At 46.0% G+C, this 21,594-nt stretch overlaps 5 protein-coding genes across 5 annotated transcripts; 2 read left to right on the plus strand and 3 right to left on the minus strand.

Annotated features, from left to right (window-relative positions):
* Window positions 1–398: 398 nt before the first annotated feature.
* Window positions 399–1,330, minus strand: EV420DRAFT_1480364 (uncharacterized protein; the record flags this gene model as incomplete). Its single annotated transcript, XM_060469668.1, has 4 exons — window positions 399–510; window positions 845–872; window positions 1,008–1,255; window positions 1,287–1,330. The coding sequence occupies 4 exons, from the start codon at window positions 1,328–1,330 to the stop codon at window positions 399–401; spliced, it is 432 nt and encodes a 143-aa protein (XP_060330043.1).
* A 7,972-nt stretch (window positions 1,331–9,302) lies between these two features.
* On the minus strand, window positions 9,303–10,516 carry EV420DRAFT_1748482 (uncharacterized protein). Its single transcript, XM_060480246.1, has 2 exons — window positions 9,697–10,516; window positions 9,303–9,649 (listed from the first exon to the last, which is right to left on the minus strand). Exons 1-2 carry the CDS (start codon window positions 10,484–10,486, stop codon window positions 9,387–9,389), a joined length of 1,053 nt encoding a protein of 350 aa, XP_060330044.1. The 5' UTR covers window positions 10,487–10,516; the 3' UTR covers window positions 9,303–9,386.
* Window positions 10,517–10,560: 44 nt separating this feature from the next.
* On the plus strand, window positions 10,561–11,998 carry EV420DRAFT_1547136 (uncharacterized protein). The gene is made up of 4 exons (XM_060473334.1): window positions 10,561–10,673; window positions 10,734–10,904; window positions 10,960–11,087; window positions 11,145–11,998. Exons 1-4 carry the CDS (start codon window positions 10,644–10,646, stop codon window positions 11,785–11,787), a joined length of 972 nt encoding a protein of 323 aa, XP_060330045.1. The 5' UTR covers window positions 10,561–10,643; the 3' UTR covers window positions 11,788–11,998.
* Window positions 11,999–13,512: 1,514 nt separating this feature from the next.
* On the plus strand, window positions 13,513–16,534 carry EV420DRAFT_1480368 (uncharacterized protein; the record flags this gene model as incomplete). The annotated part of the gene is made up of 23 exons (XM_060469669.1): window positions 13,513–13,524; window positions 13,646–13,745; window positions 13,791–13,852; window positions 13,911–13,954; window positions 14,010–14,083; window positions 14,142–14,201; window positions 14,254–14,316; window positions 14,375–14,429; window positions 14,461–14,542; window positions 14,666–14,731; window positions 14,785–14,960; window positions 15,010–15,149; window positions 15,201–15,279; window positions 15,409–15,572; window positions 15,623–15,696; window positions 15,745–15,811; window positions 15,864–15,938; window positions 15,992–16,069; window positions 16,102–16,134; window positions 16,182–16,246; window positions 16,297–16,369; window positions 16,427–16,453; window positions 16,506–16,534. 23 exons carry the CDS (start codon window positions 13,513–13,515, stop codon window positions 16,532–16,534), a joined length of 1,698 nt encoding a protein of 565 aa, XP_060330046.1.
* A 227-nt stretch (window positions 16,535–16,761) lies between these two features.
* Window positions 16,762–21,532, minus strand: EV420DRAFT_1687453 (uncharacterized protein; the record flags this gene model as incomplete). The annotated part of the gene is made up of 23 exons (XM_060479295.1): window positions 16,762–17,219; window positions 17,272–17,402; window positions 17,457–17,526; window positions 17,580–17,657; window positions 17,712–18,019; window positions 18,067–18,147; window positions 18,176–18,218; window positions 18,270–18,394; window positions 18,450–18,522; window positions 18,572–18,714; window positions 18,761–18,947; window positions 19,004–19,102; window positions 19,153–19,302; window positions 19,356–19,563; window positions 19,612–19,733; window positions 19,786–19,950; window positions 20,000–20,111; window positions 20,159–20,304; window positions 20,353–20,457; window positions 20,510–20,663; window positions 20,721–20,947; window positions 21,007–21,172; window positions 21,225–21,532. 23 exons carry the CDS (start codon window positions 21,530–21,532, stop codon window positions 16,884–16,886), a joined length of 3,537 nt encoding a protein of 1,178 aa, XP_060330047.1. The 3' UTR covers window positions 16,762–16,883.
* Between the last annotated feature and the right edge of the window lie 62 nt (window positions 21,533–21,594).

Here is a 21,594-nt window from a genome sequence, read left to right on the forward strand (position 1 = left end):
CGAAATAAATGGCCTATAGTCACTACGGACGAAGCCGACGGAATTCCAGTGGTAGAGGAGGATGACACAGAAGAAGAGGTAAACCTTCAAAACCTCCAAAGAATTCATGAAAACTGGAATGCAGGCGAAGAAGATGATGACGATGATGTACCATCTTTCTACTCTGAATCTAGACATTCTACATCGGACGGCGACGAATGGGAGTCTGAGGACTCATTTGGGATGAACGAGTCTTAAAGGGGGGGTAATGTTACGATTTATTCATTTTTCTTCGTTTTACTCAGCCTGATTACTCATATGCGATCACCACGGACAGTTTCTCACATACTATTATTAGCATACCCAAAGTGTATTTAAGTAGAGCCTCAGCTGGTCTAAACCCCAGCTTCGGCTAAGGTTTAATCTACCCAATATCGAACTCCTTGTTTCGCGTCTATCTCGTCCGCAGTTAACTTGATCCGTCGCCTTTGACTTGCTAGAGTATCGTCTACCGAAGTGCGAATAGCGATCCTAGTTCGATCTAAGTCGATTCGAGTTGGTTGCTAACAATTGAGGCAAGACCCAAGCCTGAACACAATCTTGAGGGCGGGTGAATCAATGATGGTATCGATAACACAGCAAAAGGAAGGCCATGGCAATCAACATCATCAATATCATTCCCATTTTGGAAACAGCTCGCCGGTAACTATGAAAGCCGATTCCCTTTGCTATTGTCGCATGATGATGCCGTCCTCCATCCACACATCTCCAAAACAACATTCCGACACACCCTGCATCTATATTATTGTATTTCTCAAACAACATGTTAGCCGAGAACCTCGTGGACCACAAGGAGAGCACTTACCCTATCACCTCGTCTCCCGACTTTTTGTCTTTCATATTTCAAACATCTGCCGTTCTCCAACAGCAATAGGAAACTGGAATACAACCAGTCCTGTTCATACTCCTGGCAAAGGGTTTTACGACATTTGTAAGGGAAGCCAAAGGATGAAACGATGACCACACACCACATGAAAGAGTTGGCGTATTAGGACAGTGCGTAATCCGCAACAACTTGCTATCCACATTAAGGCGCAGATGTTTCCAAATGCCACCTCCGAAGAGTTCAGCACCGCCTCCGAACATGAACTCATCACGACCTTCTTCAATTGCCTTCCCAGCCTCACTTTCAATCTTGCAGATAAGGAACTTGGAGAAATTGCGGCCCTTCGAGTTTTGCATAAAGTCCAGAATTCCCGAATCCCATCGGTTCTTCCTGTGCTACAGGATCCTATAACTGGGCTCACGGACTGGCAGCAGCGTCTCCAAAGGATTTGGTGCTCATCTCCATTGGAATTCCTTTGTCAGCTTATTCCGGACTCAATCAGTCTCTCTAGGCTTTCAGTTTACCCCCACCTGACAATGATAGAAGAAGTTGTGATGATCAAACAAGATCCAAAACGACTACTTACAGATCATCCACAAGGTGTCGCATTCAATATAGTGTCATTGAAGCTAGAGACAACTGAATATGATCAATTAAATTGGAATGTTCAGCTCAGCACTAGTTCAAATGACGTACCCTGCTCCATTCTTATTATGCCTATTACAGTCTTTCCCGTTATTCCTTCCGGAAACACAGAAACCAGCATACTCGGGTGTTCAACAGACCTAGCACCGACTTCGCCAATATCAGAGATTCATGCAAGTATCGTTGGGCTCAAACAATGTAGTATCGATGCATCAGGAGGCCATTCTGAAGGGATAAGCAGGAAAGTCAAAGTCTCGGCCAATAGTGACTGACACCGTCAGGAAAGAAGCCAGTACACTAGACCCTTGAGTAGAGAGATCATGGATATTCAAGGGAAGTTCACGATCAAGCTCAGTATTGTCATTAACAGTAGAACAGAACGAAACTCAGATACACTTGGAGAGGAACTAGGATCACGTGCAATAGCCAGTGCAAGCCAAATGACACTGGGAACGATGCGATGGTGAAACGAAGTTCACGATCAATATGATCATCATCAATATCATTCCTGTTTTGGAAACAACTCACCGGCAGCTCCGAAGGCCGATTCCCTTGGCTATCGCCGCATGGTCGAGCCGTCCTTGTCTCCTAAACGACATTCTGGAACATTGTGCATTTATATTATCCTATTTCTCGAACAACAAGTCAGCTGAGAAACTTGTTCGCAGCAAGATTATGACTCACCCTGTCATTTAATCTCCCGACTCTTTGTCCTTGATACTTTGAACATCTACAGTTCTCTGGAAGCAGTAGGAAACTGGAAAATAACTAGTTATGCTCGTGTTCCATGCAAAAGGTTTTACGACATTCGTAGGGGAAGCGAAAAGATGAGACAACGACCGCGCACCACTCGAAAGAGTGAGTTTATCAAAACGTTGCCCGATGTTGCGACTGCAGCCTATTTACACATGTAATTTTGCAATCTAGAGTGTTTTACACGCATACTGAGAAATAGTGAGCGAGCAGACTAAAACTACGCGTCGACACTAATGCTACGCGGTGCAATGATATGGAATATAACTTATGGCATAAGAAGCAACGGGATTCTAAACAGGACTTAGTCACAGCACTGTACCTGATGGGCATGCGTGATGAGAAGGCCAAACCCTATACCCAATGCCTTAGGCTCTAACTTACAAGCACACTCGCGGGAGCTAGATAAAACCTTGAAGATTGCACTGGCACTGAGAACACTTAGCGCGCTCGCTAACTGTGACGTGCCGTACCTGAAAATCCGGGGAAATCCTTAAGCGAGCTGACAGCTATCACCGGCACGAGCTTGGGCAATGGGCTTCGGCCGAAGTCCGCGAGCCCATGTTCCATTGTTCTGAGTCCCATTGTTCGAAGACTCACTTGTTGCCATGTCTACGAGAAGCCTCTGTGAATCCAAGAAAGAAGTCCTGAACGACATATGCCAGAACTGATAGTTCCGTGTGCCTAGACCTGTCGGTCGCTAGAGAATGAGCCCGTGGGTGTCGGGAGAGCACCTCTTGGCATGTGTTTAGCGAGCTCACTATAGAAATGAGACTAAAACTGGGAAGTCCGACTCGGATGCTCAGTAAGGTGGCGGTGGCAATGTGCTACGCATGTAGGAGTCTGGGTACTGCGCGATGTTTGTAATTCTAATTCCCCTGTAGTATAAGTAGGCTGGTTACAGTAGATAGAGGCCAAGTTTTGAGCCCCCGAGTTCCTGTGCACGCATTGAAGGCGGTACTGTAACAAAGGATCAGTTTGTGACTTTGAGCTGTGCATAGAATTAGCAAGCTCACTCAGAGAAATATGAGATACCCTTTTGATAAGACTTTTGAGAACTTAGTCAGAGTGAATACGAATCAGTGACGCTGTTTCTGTTCTGTTAAGTGTGATAAGTCGGTTCGGAGAATGTGTTGAAGTGGAAATCTGAGATCTGTCCTGTTCTGTTCTGTTCTGTTCTGTTTCAGTCTGTTCCATGTCAGTTCTGTTCGAAGTTCCGTTTCTGAATCTGTTTTCTGAGCACTTCTGAAGTGTTCTTGAGTCGAGATAACCTGCTGGAGTTAGTTGGAGAACCCCTACATACAGTTGTGTAGTGAGCGGGCTAAGTCAGTGCTTGCCTGTGGTGTTCTTTTAGCGAGCTCACTAAAGTTTCAGTGTGTATTGCCTCTGTTTCTGTTGGGATCAGTGTCCCTTGTGTATTATAACCCAAATCTGCCTTGAAGGTTGCGTCGTGCCAGTGAACGACCTTCCTGTAAAAAGTTCCTAGACTTAGGAATTCATTAGAGAAAGCTTAGCTTTGCTAAGAGCGCTGAGAATAAGAGAAACTCCTCGAGATATTGAAGTATAGTTGGATCGCATTAGAAATAATCGCTCCCCCTAGAACTTACGAGGGTGATTGTAGTTTGTGTAGTTGTGTGAGTGTGTGTGTGGGTTTTTGAGGTTCGCCTTTTAGCCCGCTCACTATTCCACAGGTGCCCACAGCCAGCCTCATCACCGATCTGCATCGACTCGTTATCAGAATCAAGGCACGAACAATTCAAAATGCCACCTCCGAAAGGTTTGGCATCACCTTTGAGTCCAGATGCAAATTCGTCCTGACTTTCTCCCATTACCTTCCCAGCTTCATTTTCGCTCTGACTGGCAAGGGGCTTGTAATATTCCTGGTGCATCGAGCCTTGCATGAATTCAGGAATTCGCAATTTCCAGCAATTCCTATGGTGTTATGGGGCCTCACATCTAGGTCCAGGGATCAACAGCGGCATCTCCAAAGGATTCGGCGCGTACCTCGATTGGAATTCTTTACAGAAGTCCCCGTGACTAAGAAAGAGTCAAAACGACTGCTCTCTTACGCTCTGCCAGTTTCTGCATTCAATATAGTGTCATTGGAACGCAATCTTCCTGAGAAAACAGAACACAATCAGAGTGTTCGACTCATCACTAGTTCAAAGAGCATACCTGGCCACATTTTTATCATCCATTTTACAGTATCTCATATCCTCCTGTTCGGAAATACCCAAACGAGCCTTCTAGCGCATTCAACGGACCTGGCATGGACTGCACAACTATCAGAGGGTGATGCAGGAGTTATCGAGCATAAGCGACATTGTATGCATGCATCAAGAGATGAAGTGAACGATGCTCATACCTTGAGGCGAGGCAGGAAGCTGGATGCAATCTCAACGGCGAACAAACTAATTGTGGAATCGATAACACGACGAAAGGGAGTCAAGATCGCGATCATCGATATCATTCCCATTTTGGAAACAGCGCGGGCATCAGCACAAGGTGATTTCCCTTGCCATCATATAGTGGAGCCTCACGCATCTCCTGAACGACGTTTCGAGACAACCAGTCACAGACAAAATATTGGGCCTGTTATAAAGGATGAGCTGGGGCACTTGTCCCCCTGCACACTCTCCATTCCTATTACTCAAGTTCTGCGTGGCATTCCGAGTTGGTTCTATTCCCGTATGCGATGGATAATCATAGATTTTGCCTCTCCATACATACAGAGTGTGGACTAAATATTTCCTCCAGTCTGGTTGAAGTTACGGACATCAATGGCAGGCAGGAGCAGCCCTGCAGAGCAAGTAAACTCCATAAGACTTTGTGATCCTTTTCATTTATTCGTTCTTCACCTCGCTCATGCATATGTGGACTGGGGGGGCTATGTTATGGATATCGGGGTCTTTTCCGAACTAAGCACGAGTCAACATATGCCTGCCCTCGGCCTACTGGTATTTTCTCTTATTTTCTCTATTCTTCTTGCTGATACTAGAATACTACAGAACATTGTAGAATTATAATGACTCAATGCCTTACTAGTAGCATATAAATATTGTCTTTACTGTTGTATTAGAATCTTACACTAATTTTACTCATCTTCGAAGTCCACTTAATTGTGTGAACTAAGCATCTCTGATCGGTTACGCCAAGCGCTTGTCAATCAATTGCTTTCTGACTACGCCTAGCGCTTTTCGGAGACCCAGTCAGTTACGCCTAGTGCTTGCTGACGCCCTCATTAACTATGCCTAGCGCTTGTTAGCACCCTTACGGATCCCTCTTGGTGGTTGGAACTCGGCTTACGGACATCCTCACTCACAACTTGGGTTTTACTCAAGTACTCATTAACTCGTGTATTAGCTCAAATACCCTGATTCTTAACAGGAAGCAAATAAGGACGCCGCACAGGAGCCATACACAACCTTATCCAATCTTCCCAATTTCATCGGCTTTCGCAAATGTTTTCCTAATATCACCCGAATCTTCCTAGAAATCATGTATCGCATCCGAGACAGAGGGTTCCTTTTAATACTATCTCAACACTAAATTGTTCGGACTCGAATCTCCATAGCACTTGACGAGGCGATGACACAACTTAGTGTCCTACCTGTGGAGTGGGAGATCACTGCTTACAACCCGGCACCCGATTATATCTATGGCCGAATTGCCGACACCAATTGGAGACTGTTTCTGGAGGATGTCACTTATTCTATGGCCCCCAGAACGTTGTCTGAATGCGTCAGAGCAATCTCGTTCAGGGACACGATATTGTGTTCGACGTATCTGAATTGCGTCCGGCAGTTTTCTGGTCATGGTGTCCTTACGGAGACGAAGGGTGATGTGCGAGGCATGAATCGCCACTTCGGAAAGGCAATCCGAAGACCATTCGGTGAGAATGGTCTTCCTTCCATTGACGAAAGGACTCATTTTTATCAAGGTTTATGGACGTTCCTTACAGAAGCGTATGAATATATCACATGGATGGATGATACTGTGCATGAACAAGGGGGGGTTGGAAATAAAATCCCTGACATGACCTACATTTTCATGTTTAAGGCCGAGGGGACCCCCCCCTCCCTCCCCCTCCTACCATATAGGGTAGTAATATATCCATAATAGGTATGATTTGTAATGCTCTCATAATCATTTCAACCACGTGAATCTCTCAGGGACTTGGGTGGTGACACATCATAATTTTTGTAAGGTGAAAAACAGACTACAAATGTATGTGTGATGCTAAATATCTTCATTTTAGATGTAGATGCTATTATTTCATGCCAATGTCACCCATCAGACCCTCCAAAATGCCTATATATGGTAGGTGAGGTTTCGTGTTTAAGATTGCTACCCCTCCCCCCCTCCCCCCCTACCCCCTGTCTGGGATTTTATTTCCAACCCCCCCTTGTGCACGAACGCTCAAATTGGCAGGTCATTGCTTCACCATGAACATACTGGGTCGAAAAAGTTGTAAGATTTTGTCTAGTCTGGCACCGCATCTTGTATGTATCTCCTTTTGACTACTTTATCTCTTTAAATGACATCGTAGGTCACCTCCTTCAGGATTCGTCCTGCTCAAGAACGCGTCAATAGCAGTCATGTCAAGCTGCTGCGTGGCAAGGGAGGTGTGGTGTAAGTGCTTACCTTCCATTTGAGGGCTTGTTCAGAAGAAGGGCAGTTACTTTGGATGACATCGTGTGTTTCCTAGGTGTCAGCTCTACCGCAACTCGTCATAGCCTGCTATATGTCATGTACACATTCTTTTGCTTCAATTTCTAAATCACTTCATCAAAACGGTCCCTTGACATCCGTGTTACTGCATATAAACATGGCTAGTCGCATTGACCATCTGTCATGTATAGCATGGAGTCTCTCAGAATACACACCTGCAGAAGGATAACTAATGCTCATTCACCTGGTAAATCGGCCATATTGCCTGTCGATCAATGCTAATGATTGTCCGTTAAATGCGCAGCTACTGGGTCTCAACTTTGTGATATTATCTGTTGCTTCTTTGTCCATATCACTGGCATTGACAACTCAGGAGGGACGTATTCGCGTTTTACTGCCACCAATGGAAAGATATACGATAGAGTTTGGAATATCTATGCTATACGACGTCGTGTTGTACATCCGTCTCAGTTGCCAGATGATTTTCTTTTATTTTTGCGGCCCAGCTCCTGGCTGCTTCAAGCTCCTCCTGCGACTCGTCTGTGCCTCCATCCGTCAATGATGCGATGAACATATTGAAACTTCCTTAAATTGCCCTGACGGTCCACTCTTTTTCCTGCAAACCGATAATGACCTGCTTGAGGATGATGAGAGTCACCCCTTCTTCCCTTGACTCCGCTTTCAACGTGGCAACATCATGACTCGCCCTTTGAAATAACCTTGACAGACGCCCATCAGACAAGCCAGATTCTGATATTCATAAGTAAAGCACGTACTCCAATACTGCCTGACGGCAGACCCAACGAGCAGTCTCCACTGCCAACCCATCCGTCACTATGCATGACATTCTGGTGTCCCTAAGGTACATCTCTAAGGCGGCGAGTCTTTCTTCGATAATCTTTATAGGCATCAGAAATCAGTGAGAGCTTCTGAGAGGAGAGCATACTTCTTTGATAGCCGCAATGAGGGATCCAGACACCACTTTCAATAGTTCCGCGACTGGGTCCCTATAAATCCTCTGGTTGCCACAAGGTCAGGTAATCGAGTCGAAGAAGCTGGTGGATTCACTGTGACTCACTTTGGCAAAGCCAACGCCTGATTTCGAAATTTTATCTATTGCTGTTCGTATCATTTTGAAGACAGGCGATATTGATGGTATGTAGTGGGAGAAAGGAAGAGGAAGAACGAGCAAAATTAAACTTGATACCAGCATGACATCATGATCTGCAGTCTGACATGACCCACGTGACATGTGACCACATAAAATGTTGTCGACCGACGATGCTCCATCACCTGCGATTTTACATGAAGGGAATTTGTGGAATCTTGGAATAGGAAAAATGTCAAGTTTCGAAATTTGTCTCTATATACTTCTGATACAAACAGTTGGCGACAGCCTGATTTTGGCAGCAGCAACCAACTTCGAGCAGACGGTGTCCACACACCCTCTTTTCTCGAAAGAACCACGCATACCTAGTTCTGATACAATACGGATTGAAAACAAAAATCTGCTCACTGACCAATAATGCATTGATATCATATCAAGCAGTCAAGAATCGATGTGTATCTGGCAATGGAAAAGGTCCAAATAACATTCCCTTGTGTTGGGATTTCGCCGGAAAGTTCTAGAAGGAGCAATCCGGCATCATGCCGAGAGTAGCTGAGTAAGCATGAGACTAGTAGAACAGTGTAGTACATTCTAGATTACAGTGCGAAGTAGTATAAATACAGGCTCTGTAGGAGCCTAGTGTTGGAAAATGGGGTATCGGTTCGTTCCCAGTGTCACATGTGCGGTAGCAAGCCAATAGTATTGCGCTTGGCTGAGCTCTGCAAACGCATGAGGATCTACGCTACAGTACCTACTTTTATACTAAATGTACTTTTACTAGAACTTTCCATGCTTTTCCTAAGACTTCTACCTTAATAAGCAAACTCGGCATGATGCTGGATTGCCAAATCCCAACACCTAGGAATAATAAGTTCATATCAACAAGTTGGCCTTACCAGCCAGGAGTCTACCCTACGCAACACCGAGGATTCCAACACCTTGCAATAGCTTTGTGTGTACAAGCAGCTCCATATCGAAACTAGTGGAGAGTTTCTTCAGGACATATTGCTAGGAATATGTCGAAATCCGGATATGCGAGCACGAGGCGAGAAGTGGTGATCGAAGCGAAGTAGGATTAATTAGAAATGATATAGGTCATTAGGGAATACAGAATGGATTCCGGCGAGGGTTCGTGAGGAGACCTGAATGGTCCGGTTTGCGAACTTGGGAGATCAGTAAGCGCGAAGCTATTACAGGCTGTAGGTGAAGACAAGTGCTAAGCGTATTCAACGAGTTGTTGAGCAAGCGCTAAGCACTGAAGGTGTGTTGAAAGTGATAGATTGGCTAAAGATTCTTTTACAATGGTATGTACATTGTTTATAAACAGTGGAAAGGTTCGAGTCATTAGGATTCTACAATGTTCCACTGTAGTATCAGTAAGAAAAATAGAGAAGGTAAGAAAAAGTAACGAGTGAAGACCGAGAAGGCCGAGTGAAGGCATGTGTTGACTCTTTTGCATGCTGGCGGAGACCGATATCCATAATACATACTGTCCTTGAAGAGGGACTCCACACCATACCTATTCCCAGTTATCAAAGGTATAGGAGACTGCACACGCCTGTATTCCCAACGGTGGAAGAGGCTAGTGAGGCACCTCAACGCTAGAGCTGAGGGATGTTAGACTCATCCGATGGAAGTAGCTCTAATCACGCACTGTGTCGCTTATGATATTTGGAAGCCATCCACAAGCGCTTATTAATATTCCTCGGGTCGTAGTCTTCAAGTTTTCTCTCAGCTATATACGTGGTTTGACCGATGTGCCGGACACCATCGGTTACGAACATATCATACGGTCCCGGGGATGCTATGATCCCAAAGAGGAATTCAGGGACACCGATGTCGCGCAATTCCCACAACGTATCAGACCAGATCGAGTCGGGTATGGCCGCTGAAGGATCTGGGTCTGTCATGACAATGTATACGTCCATTTGTGTCTTCCAGCGTGGGCAGTCAGGAGAGCAGGCATTAGACAGGTATCGGTCGTAACGGGCGCGAATGGGAATACCACGGAGAAACTGTAAACGTGAATCCGGCCCAATGCCGATCCAAGTGAGCTGGAAAGATATGTATGGAATATGCGGAAAGAGAGCATCGAAACCACGAATGTTGGGTAGCCCAAAGAGATAACGATACACCTTTTTCACCGCTGTTTCCCTTTCGTCTTCTCGGAGATCGATGAAGCAGGTAATAGTGCGAGTAAGCTGGGGGATGAAGTTGTGGTAGATGATGGATTTTTGGCGATGTGCTATGGCACATAGATAGTCCAGAAATGCGAGGTTGGTGATGTACATGTCCCGAGAAGCGATAGGAGCATAGACGGCTTTCCACATCCGGTTAATTCGGGGGCAAGTAGTCATGAACGATTTCCGGATGTAAGACGGCATATCAGAGTACCATATTTCATGTACGATTATATCTACGAGCTCTGGAGGAAGCGTAGTCATGGTGAAAGGGCAAGGATCTGTCTCACAAAGATTCGCACGAAGTCGGGGATACGGGCCGTAATGCCGATCTGAACCCTTTATGTCATCTGGCAATTCAACACCACTTGCCGCGTTCTTTATCGTAGCTATTCTTCGACGCCGTCGGTTCTAGTGAGAAATGGCAATATTAGGACGGCCATTATTCCTTGTAAGTCGCCCATACTAACTTTTTTATTGGTGACACTGAATTCAAATTAATCTGTGATAGCAACTTGATCTCCTTTTTTTCCCTGGGCCGAACAAATCGAACAACTACATTATGTTCGAGAAAGGCGACGAACTTGCGGCTAAGCTCCAAGAGATGCGATATGCACACCTGCCAAATGTTCGCCGACATTGTACTCATCCTTGCACTATCACTAACAATGCCAATGCCAAGGTCAACAAAAATCTTTCCATCGACGAATTCAAGCTGACAAGTGCCCCATTCTTAGTCTTTGACTCTTCAACCTCTCATCGGCACTGCCGACGATGGTCTTTATATGCGTCGATCTGATGCTGAGAAGCTCGGACTCGAGTTTACTGGCCGAGAAATTGACACTCGCCAAGGGAAGTGCAAAGTGTACGTACCGTTTTTAATCTACTGTAGACAACTTGTAATTTTCAGCATCTCTTGCAGGTACAAGGGTGCTTCATATCGCTTCCAAAATGACTACAACGGCGGCGCAGTTACTTATCATGCTCCACACGTCTTAGTGCTGGAATCGTGGGTGACCAAAACACTTCATGCCAATGCTAGTACCAACGCCAAGAAGGAGGGTATTGTAGGGGTACCTCAACTTGATAGACACCTCGTTTTCTTCCATCACGGCGACGTGCACATGATTGACCTATCAGTCCTCCCTCCTCTGGCGGAGTATTTCACCAACCTCACACCTTTGGCGAACTTGATCCCTGCGGTAGATCGGGGAAACACCGAGGACGAAACCCCTCAGGGAACGCAGAGTATGACTGAAGAACCACCCGTGGACTTTGCTACTTGTCTTTCTATCGCACAACGATTTCGAGCAAAGAAGTTCGACGTATTCCGCCATGTCCCACAGGATTATGTGGTAAACGTCATTGAACAGTGCCGGACTTGCAAAAAGAACGAAGATAGGAAGACACGCTGCAAGTTGTCGATGTGTACGCTTTGCAAGGAGGAGAACAGATCACGTCGAGCATTGTATTGCAGCCAAGAATGTCAAACAATGGACTGGAAGGCACGACACAAAGAGGAACATTCGGGCGCTAGACCATGGGAGGATGAAAGTACACTTTGATATTCGGAAGTAGTCTTCTATTGCACGATAAGTTTGACATTTATACCTGTTGTATGGTCTCACTAGATTTTGTGTTTGTATCGTCTAGCTTAAGTGCTCGCCCACCATGATGTAGTTTCGCGTTCGTGGTAGAGTATCCGCTGAAAGAACCTCTGTATTCTGACTCCCGATTGTCGACGCTAATTCAGGGTTTTCAAAGGCGTGACGGAAGAGTGTATTGCTATATTTCTGGGTCTGAAACACAAACACTCAGGTCGCCATGAAGCTAGCAACGGCTAATATCAGGACTCCCCAAAATAGGTTGGGAAGCCATGCCGCCATCCGGACGAAATTTACGAGTCAAAAAGGGTTATGTCGTGTTTTATCCGGACATCAGCACTCAAAATAAGACGATGCATGTCACAGTCCGAACGTTTTGAACGGGACTCGATGCATAAATTCAGCGAGGAACACTTCTTAGGATACCCCAGCAGCCAAATATAGATTTGGGGCCAATTTCAGAGCTAACAGACCTCAAACAAGGCAGGCAAACCGTGTCTGTCACGCGCAATCATCCGGACAAAAGTAAGGAAATTGGGGAAGGCTGGATTTTATCCGGACGAAATCGACTGATTTTCCGTTTTCCTGTCCGAATTTTTTGGGCCTGATTTCGAGCTTCGTGACACGGCCTTCTCACCTATTTTGGGGGGTCCTCTAATATCTATATTCGCGTGTGCGTGAAGCCACCACGCGATCGAACAATCAATCTCATCATTACCCGACACGGTACCTTCATCAATCATGATGATACTGTACTATGTCGACCGGTAATTCACATAACGCGTAACAGTCGCCTGTGAAGTGAATCTCCCGGTATATCGTAATGCATAACAAAGGGTAATGAAGTTAGCAGTCTACAGGTATCAAAGACACGATTTTTACGCCTCCAAAATACTTTTTCGGCGCCACTACATTACTGTAGTGTTTTTATGCCCCGTCTCACACATCAGCGCTGTATCCTTCCACGATTTCCTTGCGAGATCCAGTCTGAAGGGCTATAGGTGCTCATTGTTGGTGAGGGTCGGCTGAGACCAGCAGGGCGTTCCCTCCGCAAATGATGTGATTGTACAACTAGGTGAAATTCTTTTCATGATCTTATCTGATATGCTGGTGGCGCTTGCTCGGATGCTGCGAAGCTAATTTCCTAAACGTAATGCATAACATTGAGCTCTGAACAAGCTCTGAACCTCTAGTCAATTCACCATATACCATAACGCGTAACACCCAATGAAGCTACGGTCGAAATAGTACAGTATATGATACCATGCCTCATGGTGATGATGACCCGCGGTGATGTAATTGCCTCAGACCGCTTTTGATCACTCAAATCCATATATGGATTCTAAATAAAAAAGGAAAGCCCAAAGGCTAAACGACTTTGCGCTAAATTTAAACACAGTTTTACAGGTCCTTCTACAATCGACGCTTGCTCATTGAATAGAGGGACCGCGTTTCAGGTCTAGCATCGCCGATGCGCTCGTAAGAATCTCGGGACCTTTGAGGTGAGCATGTGAGCATGTGGACTGATCTAGCACTGTAATGAAAGGAGCCCCCGAAGACGCCCATTATGCTTGCATTTAAAGAGCCCGCTTGGCCCCCTTTTCGCCTTCGTCTCGCAAGGTTCGACTCTGATTTTAAAAATGCGTCTCATACCTCTTGAAGAATGCTCGTCTTGGTCATACGATTATGTCGTGGTCGGTCAGTGGCGTATCGTTTGAGTGTTCCTAGGCTCATCTATGCGAATCATATAATTACAGGCGGCGGAGTACGATTTCTCACATCGTAAATCCCAGCAACCATCTCATCGTGCGATATACAGACAGCGGGTTTGACTCTCGCAAGCCGACTTTCCGAAGATCCTTCTGTGTCCGTCCTTGTCCTCGAAGCCGGAGGTTTCGATCCTGACGATCAACTGATATGTGAGTTTCGAAGACCATGCCACAACTAAGTAGCTTATTATCCAGTGCGTCCTGCACAATACGGTGCGCATTTTGGTCAAGATGAATACGTTTGGCAGTTTAAAACGGTAAGTGATAGCATTCATTGATACAACGTGAAGCTACGGCCTCAATGCTTCGATCCAGGTTCCCCAGGAAAATGTTGCAGGAAGGCAGATTGGATGGGAGCGGTAAGAGAAAATATTTGTTTCCTCCTCATCTACATCATTTACCTGGCATTCTTAGAGGCAAAGTTCTTGGAGGTAGTTCCGCGGTCAACTTCTTAGCATGGACAAAACCTGCCAAGGGGGATATAGACGGTATTCTGGGCACTTTCTGACCGATTTCACACATCTGATTCCACACAGATTAGGAAAGGCTCGGAAATGTTGGTTGGAACTGGGAAAGCTTTAGCGAAACCGTTTCCAAGACAATCTCGTACGTTCTCTTTTTTTGTCATACTCGTTTGCTCATTGATACATACCTAAAGCGTTACTCCTCCAGAAACCTCAGCAGCAGAACCCGGGCGAGCCAACAATTTGGAAAGTTGGAAGTTAACGAAGAACGGTATTGTGTTTTTGTTATCTGTGACATAAATGTGGTATCAAAAGTGGATAATATTCTCAAGGACCTCTGCAACTATCTTTTCCGCGCACTTTACTGGATGTAGACATCCGTTTTCACGAAGTCCGTATAGGATTTTGGTAGAAATAACCACCATGCTAACTAGTCGGTACCAGGCTTTGGTCAATTCGGGTATTCAGAAAGCTCCACAGCCGGTCAGCGTCTCTCTCTGACCATGAAGTCTCTTTACTGACATGCGGATATCTTAGCTCGACGGAGATGTTCGTACATAATACAATACATGGGCCGCACCTTGCTCATTACTGTAAACTTCATAGCCCCACGGCACATTCTTCACTTTGAACACGTTGGATCCGTCATCGAATAATCGCTCTTACTCGACGGTATATCTCACTTCTTTTACAAACGAGCGTAAACTCAACTTACCCAACGACAGAGCTTTTTCCTTCGAAACTCGGCGCGTCCAAATCTTTCCATTCTTCTAAACGCATACGCTACGAAACTGGAAATTCCTAGCTCTGAAGGGGATTTGACGGCAACAGGAGTCGAGTTCATCCACCGGGACAAATCCTGTGTTGCGCGTGCAGATAAGGAAGTGATTCTTTGTGCCGGGTGGGTTGTCTTTGCATGATTCCAAGCCGCTATTGAAATTGTGTCAAAGAGCCTTGAAAACTCCTCAGATTCTGGAACTTTCTGGGATTGGACGCCCCAACGTATTGAAGCAAGTCGGTATTACTCCGTGTCTTGATCTCCCTGTGGGTGAAAATGTGCAAGAGCATGTATTTGTTTCACTGACCTATGGTCTGTCATCGATCCCGTTTCATGACTTCGATTATTCTTACTTTCTTCCAGAATTGAAAGACGGTGTACCAGATGAAACTCTCGATGTCCTCAACAATGAAATCCAACGGCAGCAGCATATTGATCTTCAGTATGTTTTTACCCGGCGTGTAAATTCCATCGTTCTCATAAATTTCAGTGCTCGCGGTCAAGGAGTTTTCACCATGGGCATCGTCCATTTCGCTTTCCTACCACTTAGTGACTTGTCTTCACGCTCTAGTTCTATCTATTCAGACACCATTGAATCTCTCAAAGCAAAAATAGATCAAGGAAGATACCCTCCAGGAGCTACGGAGACTCTCAGAATGCAAATACAAAAGGTTGAAAATCGGACTTACCTGGATTGCGAGATTGCAACGTTACCCGCCTTCTTTTCAGGCCCCAGTAAGAATTTCACGTTAAATGCATGTTTTCATCGACGAACCTCTTTGCAGACCCTCACAGGCCAGGCAAGAAACATTTCACGGTCTTCTGCTTCAATAACAGCTTATTCTCGAGGGGAACGGCGGTATGTTTCTTTGTTTATTGACGAAAATCTAATCTGAAAATGAGCTAGCATATAACCTCAAGTGATCCTTCTGCGCATCTGGCATACGATCCCCACTATTTCGAAGATAAAGCAGGTGAGAAGTGTAGCCATTGGTTGAATCAATGTTAAGTTCACCGCTTCCTTAGATATCGAGGCACTAGTTGAAACAGTGAAATTCGCTAGAAAAGTGTGCCGAACTGCTCCCTTCAAGGATGTCCTCGGTGTGTCAATCTTTCAATGTTGTCATCGGCCATCATCTCATGGTTCGAAACAGACGAGGAACCGATAGAAGTTAATCCGGGTCTCGAGGTCCAGAATGACGAGGAGATTTCGGGCATGCAATATTATAATTGTTCTGATTGCTTGTTCATGACGTTGCATTAGCTTGGATCAAACAGATCCTTTCCTCAACTTACCGTACGTGTTAATCTCGTCTGTAACACACACGTTTTCACTTCATGTAGACACGGTCGGAACTGCCTCGATGCTTCCAAGGGACAAGGGCGGGGTGGTAGACTCAAAACTCAAGGTAATCTCTGCTGCCGCTTCATCTACGTCGCTGGACTGAGTAACCGGTAGGTGTATGGCACCACCAATATTCGCGTCGCGGACCTGTCCATCGCGCCCATGCAAGTTTCCTCGCATACACAATGTCAGCCGTCCTTGTTTTATATTTTCGCATCTTGCATTGCTAACTTGATGGATGCAGCACTTGCCTACGGAATTGCTGAGAAAGGTCAGTATTTTCTAGTATAATCATGTCAACTCTTTTCACAACTTTTCGATAGCGGCGATAATCATTCGAGGCCAGACTTAAGTGTTGAGGTCAAGATAGATCGTCATAATGAGTTGCCCTATGTAATAAGGACCTCGTGAACAGAATAGCAATGTTTTGTGTATCAAGGAGCTTCAGCAAGCGCGACGGCAACTTTGAAGTAAGAACTAGGAAGGCTGAACGATCGCTCAACATATGGCTACGTGTTCATATTGGAGCAGTCTTGCACTGTGCTCAGAGGCTTGCGACCTGATCTTCGTTCAGCACGGGAGAGGTATTTTCGAAGAAGAGTATGATCTCATGATAGAGTAGTACAAGCCGATACTGTAAGGAGACTAGTGGATCTGTTAACGGTGTAAGGTAACAAAAAGCAATAATGATAAACCCAAGATCAAGCAGAATTAGCGGCGCGATGCTTTTGGCGGTCGACATATCCTTCTATCATATTCATCATGTTACCCAAACCCCGCTCTTCAGGTAGCCATTCGCCGTTGTTGACACAAAGAACTTTCATACGCTTGTGGTACTGCAGGTCGGCAAGAAGCTTCGGCGTGATGAGAAAGTATTGTCCACTCTCTTCTTTGCAAGTCGTTTCAACCATGTTGTTGTGTACTGCTCGTTCGGCCCGCTGGTCCATACCCTGATTAATCTCATCCACAAGTGAGAATGGCGCACGTGCTTGTTCCGTCAGACTCATCAGATATAGGATTGTTGTCAGTGAACGCTCCTAAACAATATGGGATTATCAAGTCTTGCTGATTATTCAAAAGATGACGCACCCCTCCAGACTGTCGCTGACTGGTAAGAAGTTGTAACTTTTCGTCATCACGGAACTTGACTAGAATGTCAATGGTCCACTTGTCATAGTCCTCGTGCTGACCGATGCGTATTTCTCCAGCGCAGCCAATACCTAACGAATCCCGTCTTTTAAGTACAGAAGATATGGGTAAATGGACGGACATACGATCGAAGGCCGCCGAGAATTTCTCCCCGATCCTTGCAACGAGTTGCTCGAGAGCAGGTTCCCAATTGTCCTGCAGAGAAAATGTGTTCGCGAGGATCACCAGAACCGAAGGACAATGCTTACCCTGGCCTTCTTGATTTTCTGCTCTACCCGCTGGGCATTTGACTGCTTTTGTTCGACAGTTCTCTCCAACGCTTCGATCTGAGCACGAATAGTCAGTCATGCAGTAAGGTGAACGAAATGGAGATGACTAACATCTCTCTTCCGTTTCTCATACTCCTCAATAACGCCAGGATTAGTGTTCAACATGATCTCCAGTTGGGCTTTCTGGGCGTCGAATTCGGCCTCGAGGTCCTGTGTACTCCGTAGATCAATGCCTTGGTCCGATGGAGGCGCCGTCCCAGCAGCTTCGGCCTCCTCGAGCTTCTGGTCATATTGAAAACGAGCATTTTGTATTTCTTCATAGAGTTTGTTGGTGTCAGGATCACAGTTGTCGATAGCGTTTCGACTGTCGAGCAATAATTGCTTTGATTCTGCTTTGATTGCTTTGAAAGCCTCGTCCGCTTTGCCGACGTCAGTTCATGCTACGATGCACGACGACAGAACGAACCTCTATTGAACTCGGCCAGAGCGACATTGTATCTTTCATCCTTCCTGTTACAAAGCTCTTTTAGAGCAGCATGATTGGCACCTGACTTGAAGAAATTCCAGGCCAAGACGCGTCGCCCTGCTTTGCTCCTCGATGATGGATTTGGCATATTCCTATGACCAGATGAGTCCCCCCAAGCAGCGCCAGGTGCGGAGGTAACACACCTTGTATTCCTTGACTATTGCAATGCGCTGCTTCGATATCTTATAGATGCCTTTCTTGATCTGAGCACGCTCTTGCTCTACAGAGGGCGCGTTCAGTAACACCCGGAGGGCTCCCTCATCCCGTTCTGCGAGGCATTTCGGTTAGTAGTATGTCGTGAACTTGGAATATATCTTCATTACTTTGCCTGGTCGTCAGAGTAGTGCGTCTTTGTACTTCCCTCTGGATAGCTTCTCTGCGAGCGTTGATGTCGTTCTTGACAAGCCATCAGAAGAGGTTAAGGAACAAACGAGACAACACTCACAGCCCGCTGTTGGAATTTGGAGTCTTCCGCTTCGACAGCCGACAATTTGTAACGAAGGTCGTCGTGTTCTTCCTTGAGCATGTCAAGCCTTTGTTTGTGCTCAGCAATTTCCCCATCAATTCGGTTTTTGAGCTCAGGATCAACTGAAGCCAGTTTAGCAAGAATCAACGAGAATACGGATAACTATACCTGACGCAGCGACGAAACTCTTTGCTTCTCCAATATCCCGAGTCATGTTTTGTGCCAATTTCTTACCATATCTGGAGCGTGTGACGATGTTGTAGGTCGTTCCAGCGATGAAGTTCGCTGGACCGGTCCGTGATTGACAGACTGTATCCATTGCACGATTGACGTCGACGTTGTGGCTTCCAACGGCCTGTGGTAATGTACGTCAGGCCTATCGAATACCTAACTGAACGAAGTGGCACTTACAATCCTGTGTAGATTCAGTTCAACTTGCAAGAACCACTCCAAACCCTGCGGACAAGTGACGTAGTCAAGCAAATATCCAGAAAAGCCAAGTCTGGCCAGCTATAAACATCAACGTCAGAAGCTTGTCATACAAATAAGTTATCGCATACCTCGTCACGTTCCATAGGCTGCGGAACGAAAAGCCGGTCTATGCGGGCCCTGTACCAGGTAGTTACCCAAACCTTTCTACCAAGGACTTGGTTGTCATTAAGATTACGATTCAAAGTATCATAGTCCTCTTGACACTGAGCGACAAAGGTCTGAATCATAAACATCAATGACGGGCCGAAGACAGCTTGAGCGGTGTACCCACTTTCATATTGTTGGCACTAAAAGCCATCTCAACTGCGCTGGCGAAAGCGCGATCTGGAACATTCACAGAAAGATAGGGAGGCTCAAAAACCTCCATCTTGAACTTGTCCTTGTTATTACGATACCACGTAACCGCATCGGCCGTGTCCCTATCCCAACGAGACAGCATCTGAAGTTTGCGCACCTCGACATTGTCGAGCCTTCGAAGCCTGATAAAGGTAAGCTACGCCCTGAATGACTGATGTAGAGATACCCACTCTTCCTGCGACTGTTGTAATTGACTCTTGGAACGATACTCTTGATCAAGGTTGGTTTTCATCTCTGCTTCAAGCAATCGCTTGCGCCCAATAACGTTCTGTCTCTCATGTCGCACTTCATTCTGAGGACAGCATCGGAACGTGTTTCGTAGATGATCTATGAGTGAAGCATACCATCTCGCGGGCTAGGTCTTCTTCCTTCTCAAGTTTGACTTCCTTCGCCAGTTCCTCGCGAATGCTATCGATGTTAGCCCGGATCCTTTTGATCTTCGCTGAACGGTCCTTCTCCTCCGATTCAAGGGTTTCAAGTTTTAAGTTGAGATCTTCCACGTCGTTTTCCTGGGGGTACGTTTAACGAAGAGTCGAGAAAATAATGCACGATGCATACCAATTTCTCGTCTTCGTTCCACCTCTCATTAATCTTTTTAAATTTGCTCTGAGTAGATCTCTTCGAATCTTCTCGATCCTTCTCAAGTTTCTTGTGTTGCAAAGCAAATCGCCTTGGGAAGTATTAACCAACAGCAGTCAAACCATATGAACCACATACTTTAGCAGATCGTGAGCAGGTGCGTTCTTATCCTTCAATGCAACGACCTTGTTGTGGCACCGACGTTGCTCTGCTTTAACAATCTGATACTTTTCTCGTGCCTCCCGGTACCTTTGAACAGGAACAAGTACTTCGAGCAGGGCGATCTTCATTACGTGAGTCCTTGTAAGTAGTCTTAAGAGATAAAACAATACCTCTTGTTCGATCTTTTGGCGCTCTAGACACCGCTGAACATCCCGTTCAATGGCCTCATTCCGCTCCCGCATCTGCTTCAATTGATCCGTCTCGCTTTTGATGAGCTGTATTGGAGAGGCATCAGTATATGAACGAATGGTACAAAACGGTCCCCACGTCGTTAATCTTCTTCATATCAGCACCCGCCTCAATAAGAGTCGTATGCCACGCTGTTAAATTCTGGTCACCGGCCGCGCGTTGTGTCTCCTTCAGAAGGTCTTGAGGACTCATCGCGGCAAACTCTGACACCTTGTCTTGAGGTAAGAACGTACTGGTAACCGAACATTGGTAAGTAGTTCTCTAAGAAATCATACTAGATCGACCCTACCAGAGGTTGCCAATTTGGACGTTCAGAGCAGCCATTTGCGACGAGATCTCTCTCCCAGTGGCGGCTGCGCCATTCAAGGTGAAAGTGGAGGTTTTGGAAGTAGACGTCAGGTTGCGACGAATAACCAAGTTCGGCTTGCCCTCGGGGCCTTTCAGTTCTATCTCGATGTGTCCCGATGTCTTGCCTTGTTTGACAAACGAGTTGATTTCATTAGCACGACCGAGGATCTACAAGAAGAATACTATATTGAGATCAGTTTGCCTGATATATAGATAGAGAGACGAACCTGCGGCGACCACCCAAGACCAAGGCAGATAGCACACGCGATACTGCTCTTTCCAGTTCCATTAGGACCGATGATCATGTTGAGATAAGGACCCGGCCGGAATTCAACCCAGTCATAAGTAACGAAACTTTGCAGCTGAATGCGAACGATAGAGCCGGGAATAAACCTTTGGAAAACATGAGCGGCAAATTTAGGGGGGAATGCACTTTGGGACTTACCCATCCGTGTCTCTAGGTAATGTCGCGACGCGTTCGTGTTCTATAACGTCATCATCGTCATCCGCAGGATGCGAGTCACCATTGGTGTTCAGACGCGTCCGCTTACGACCCTTGGGAGAGCCACTGGCGCCTTCCTCATCCAAATCATCTCCATTTCCATCAGCATCACCTCCCATGCTCTCGTCGCGTCTTTCGTCATCCTCTTCTTCGTCACGAACACGCCTTTTCCCTTTGTTCTGCTTCGCGTCTTCGGCCTTGACCTTGGATACCTTCTCCGCCTTTACCGGTTTCTCGGCCTTGACTTTCATCGTTTCCCTGGTATCTTTCGTGCTAGCGTTATCGGATGACGCGTTAGGTTGACGCGCCATGT

This window comes from Desarmillaria tabescens, assembly GCF_030435595.1.
Source record: "Desarmillaria tabescens strain CCBAS 213 chromosome Unknown EV420scaffold_20, whole genome shotgun sequence".
Lineage (NCBI taxonomy): Eukaryota > Fungi > Basidiomycota > Agaricomycetes > Agaricales > Physalacriaceae > Desarmillaria > Desarmillaria tabescens.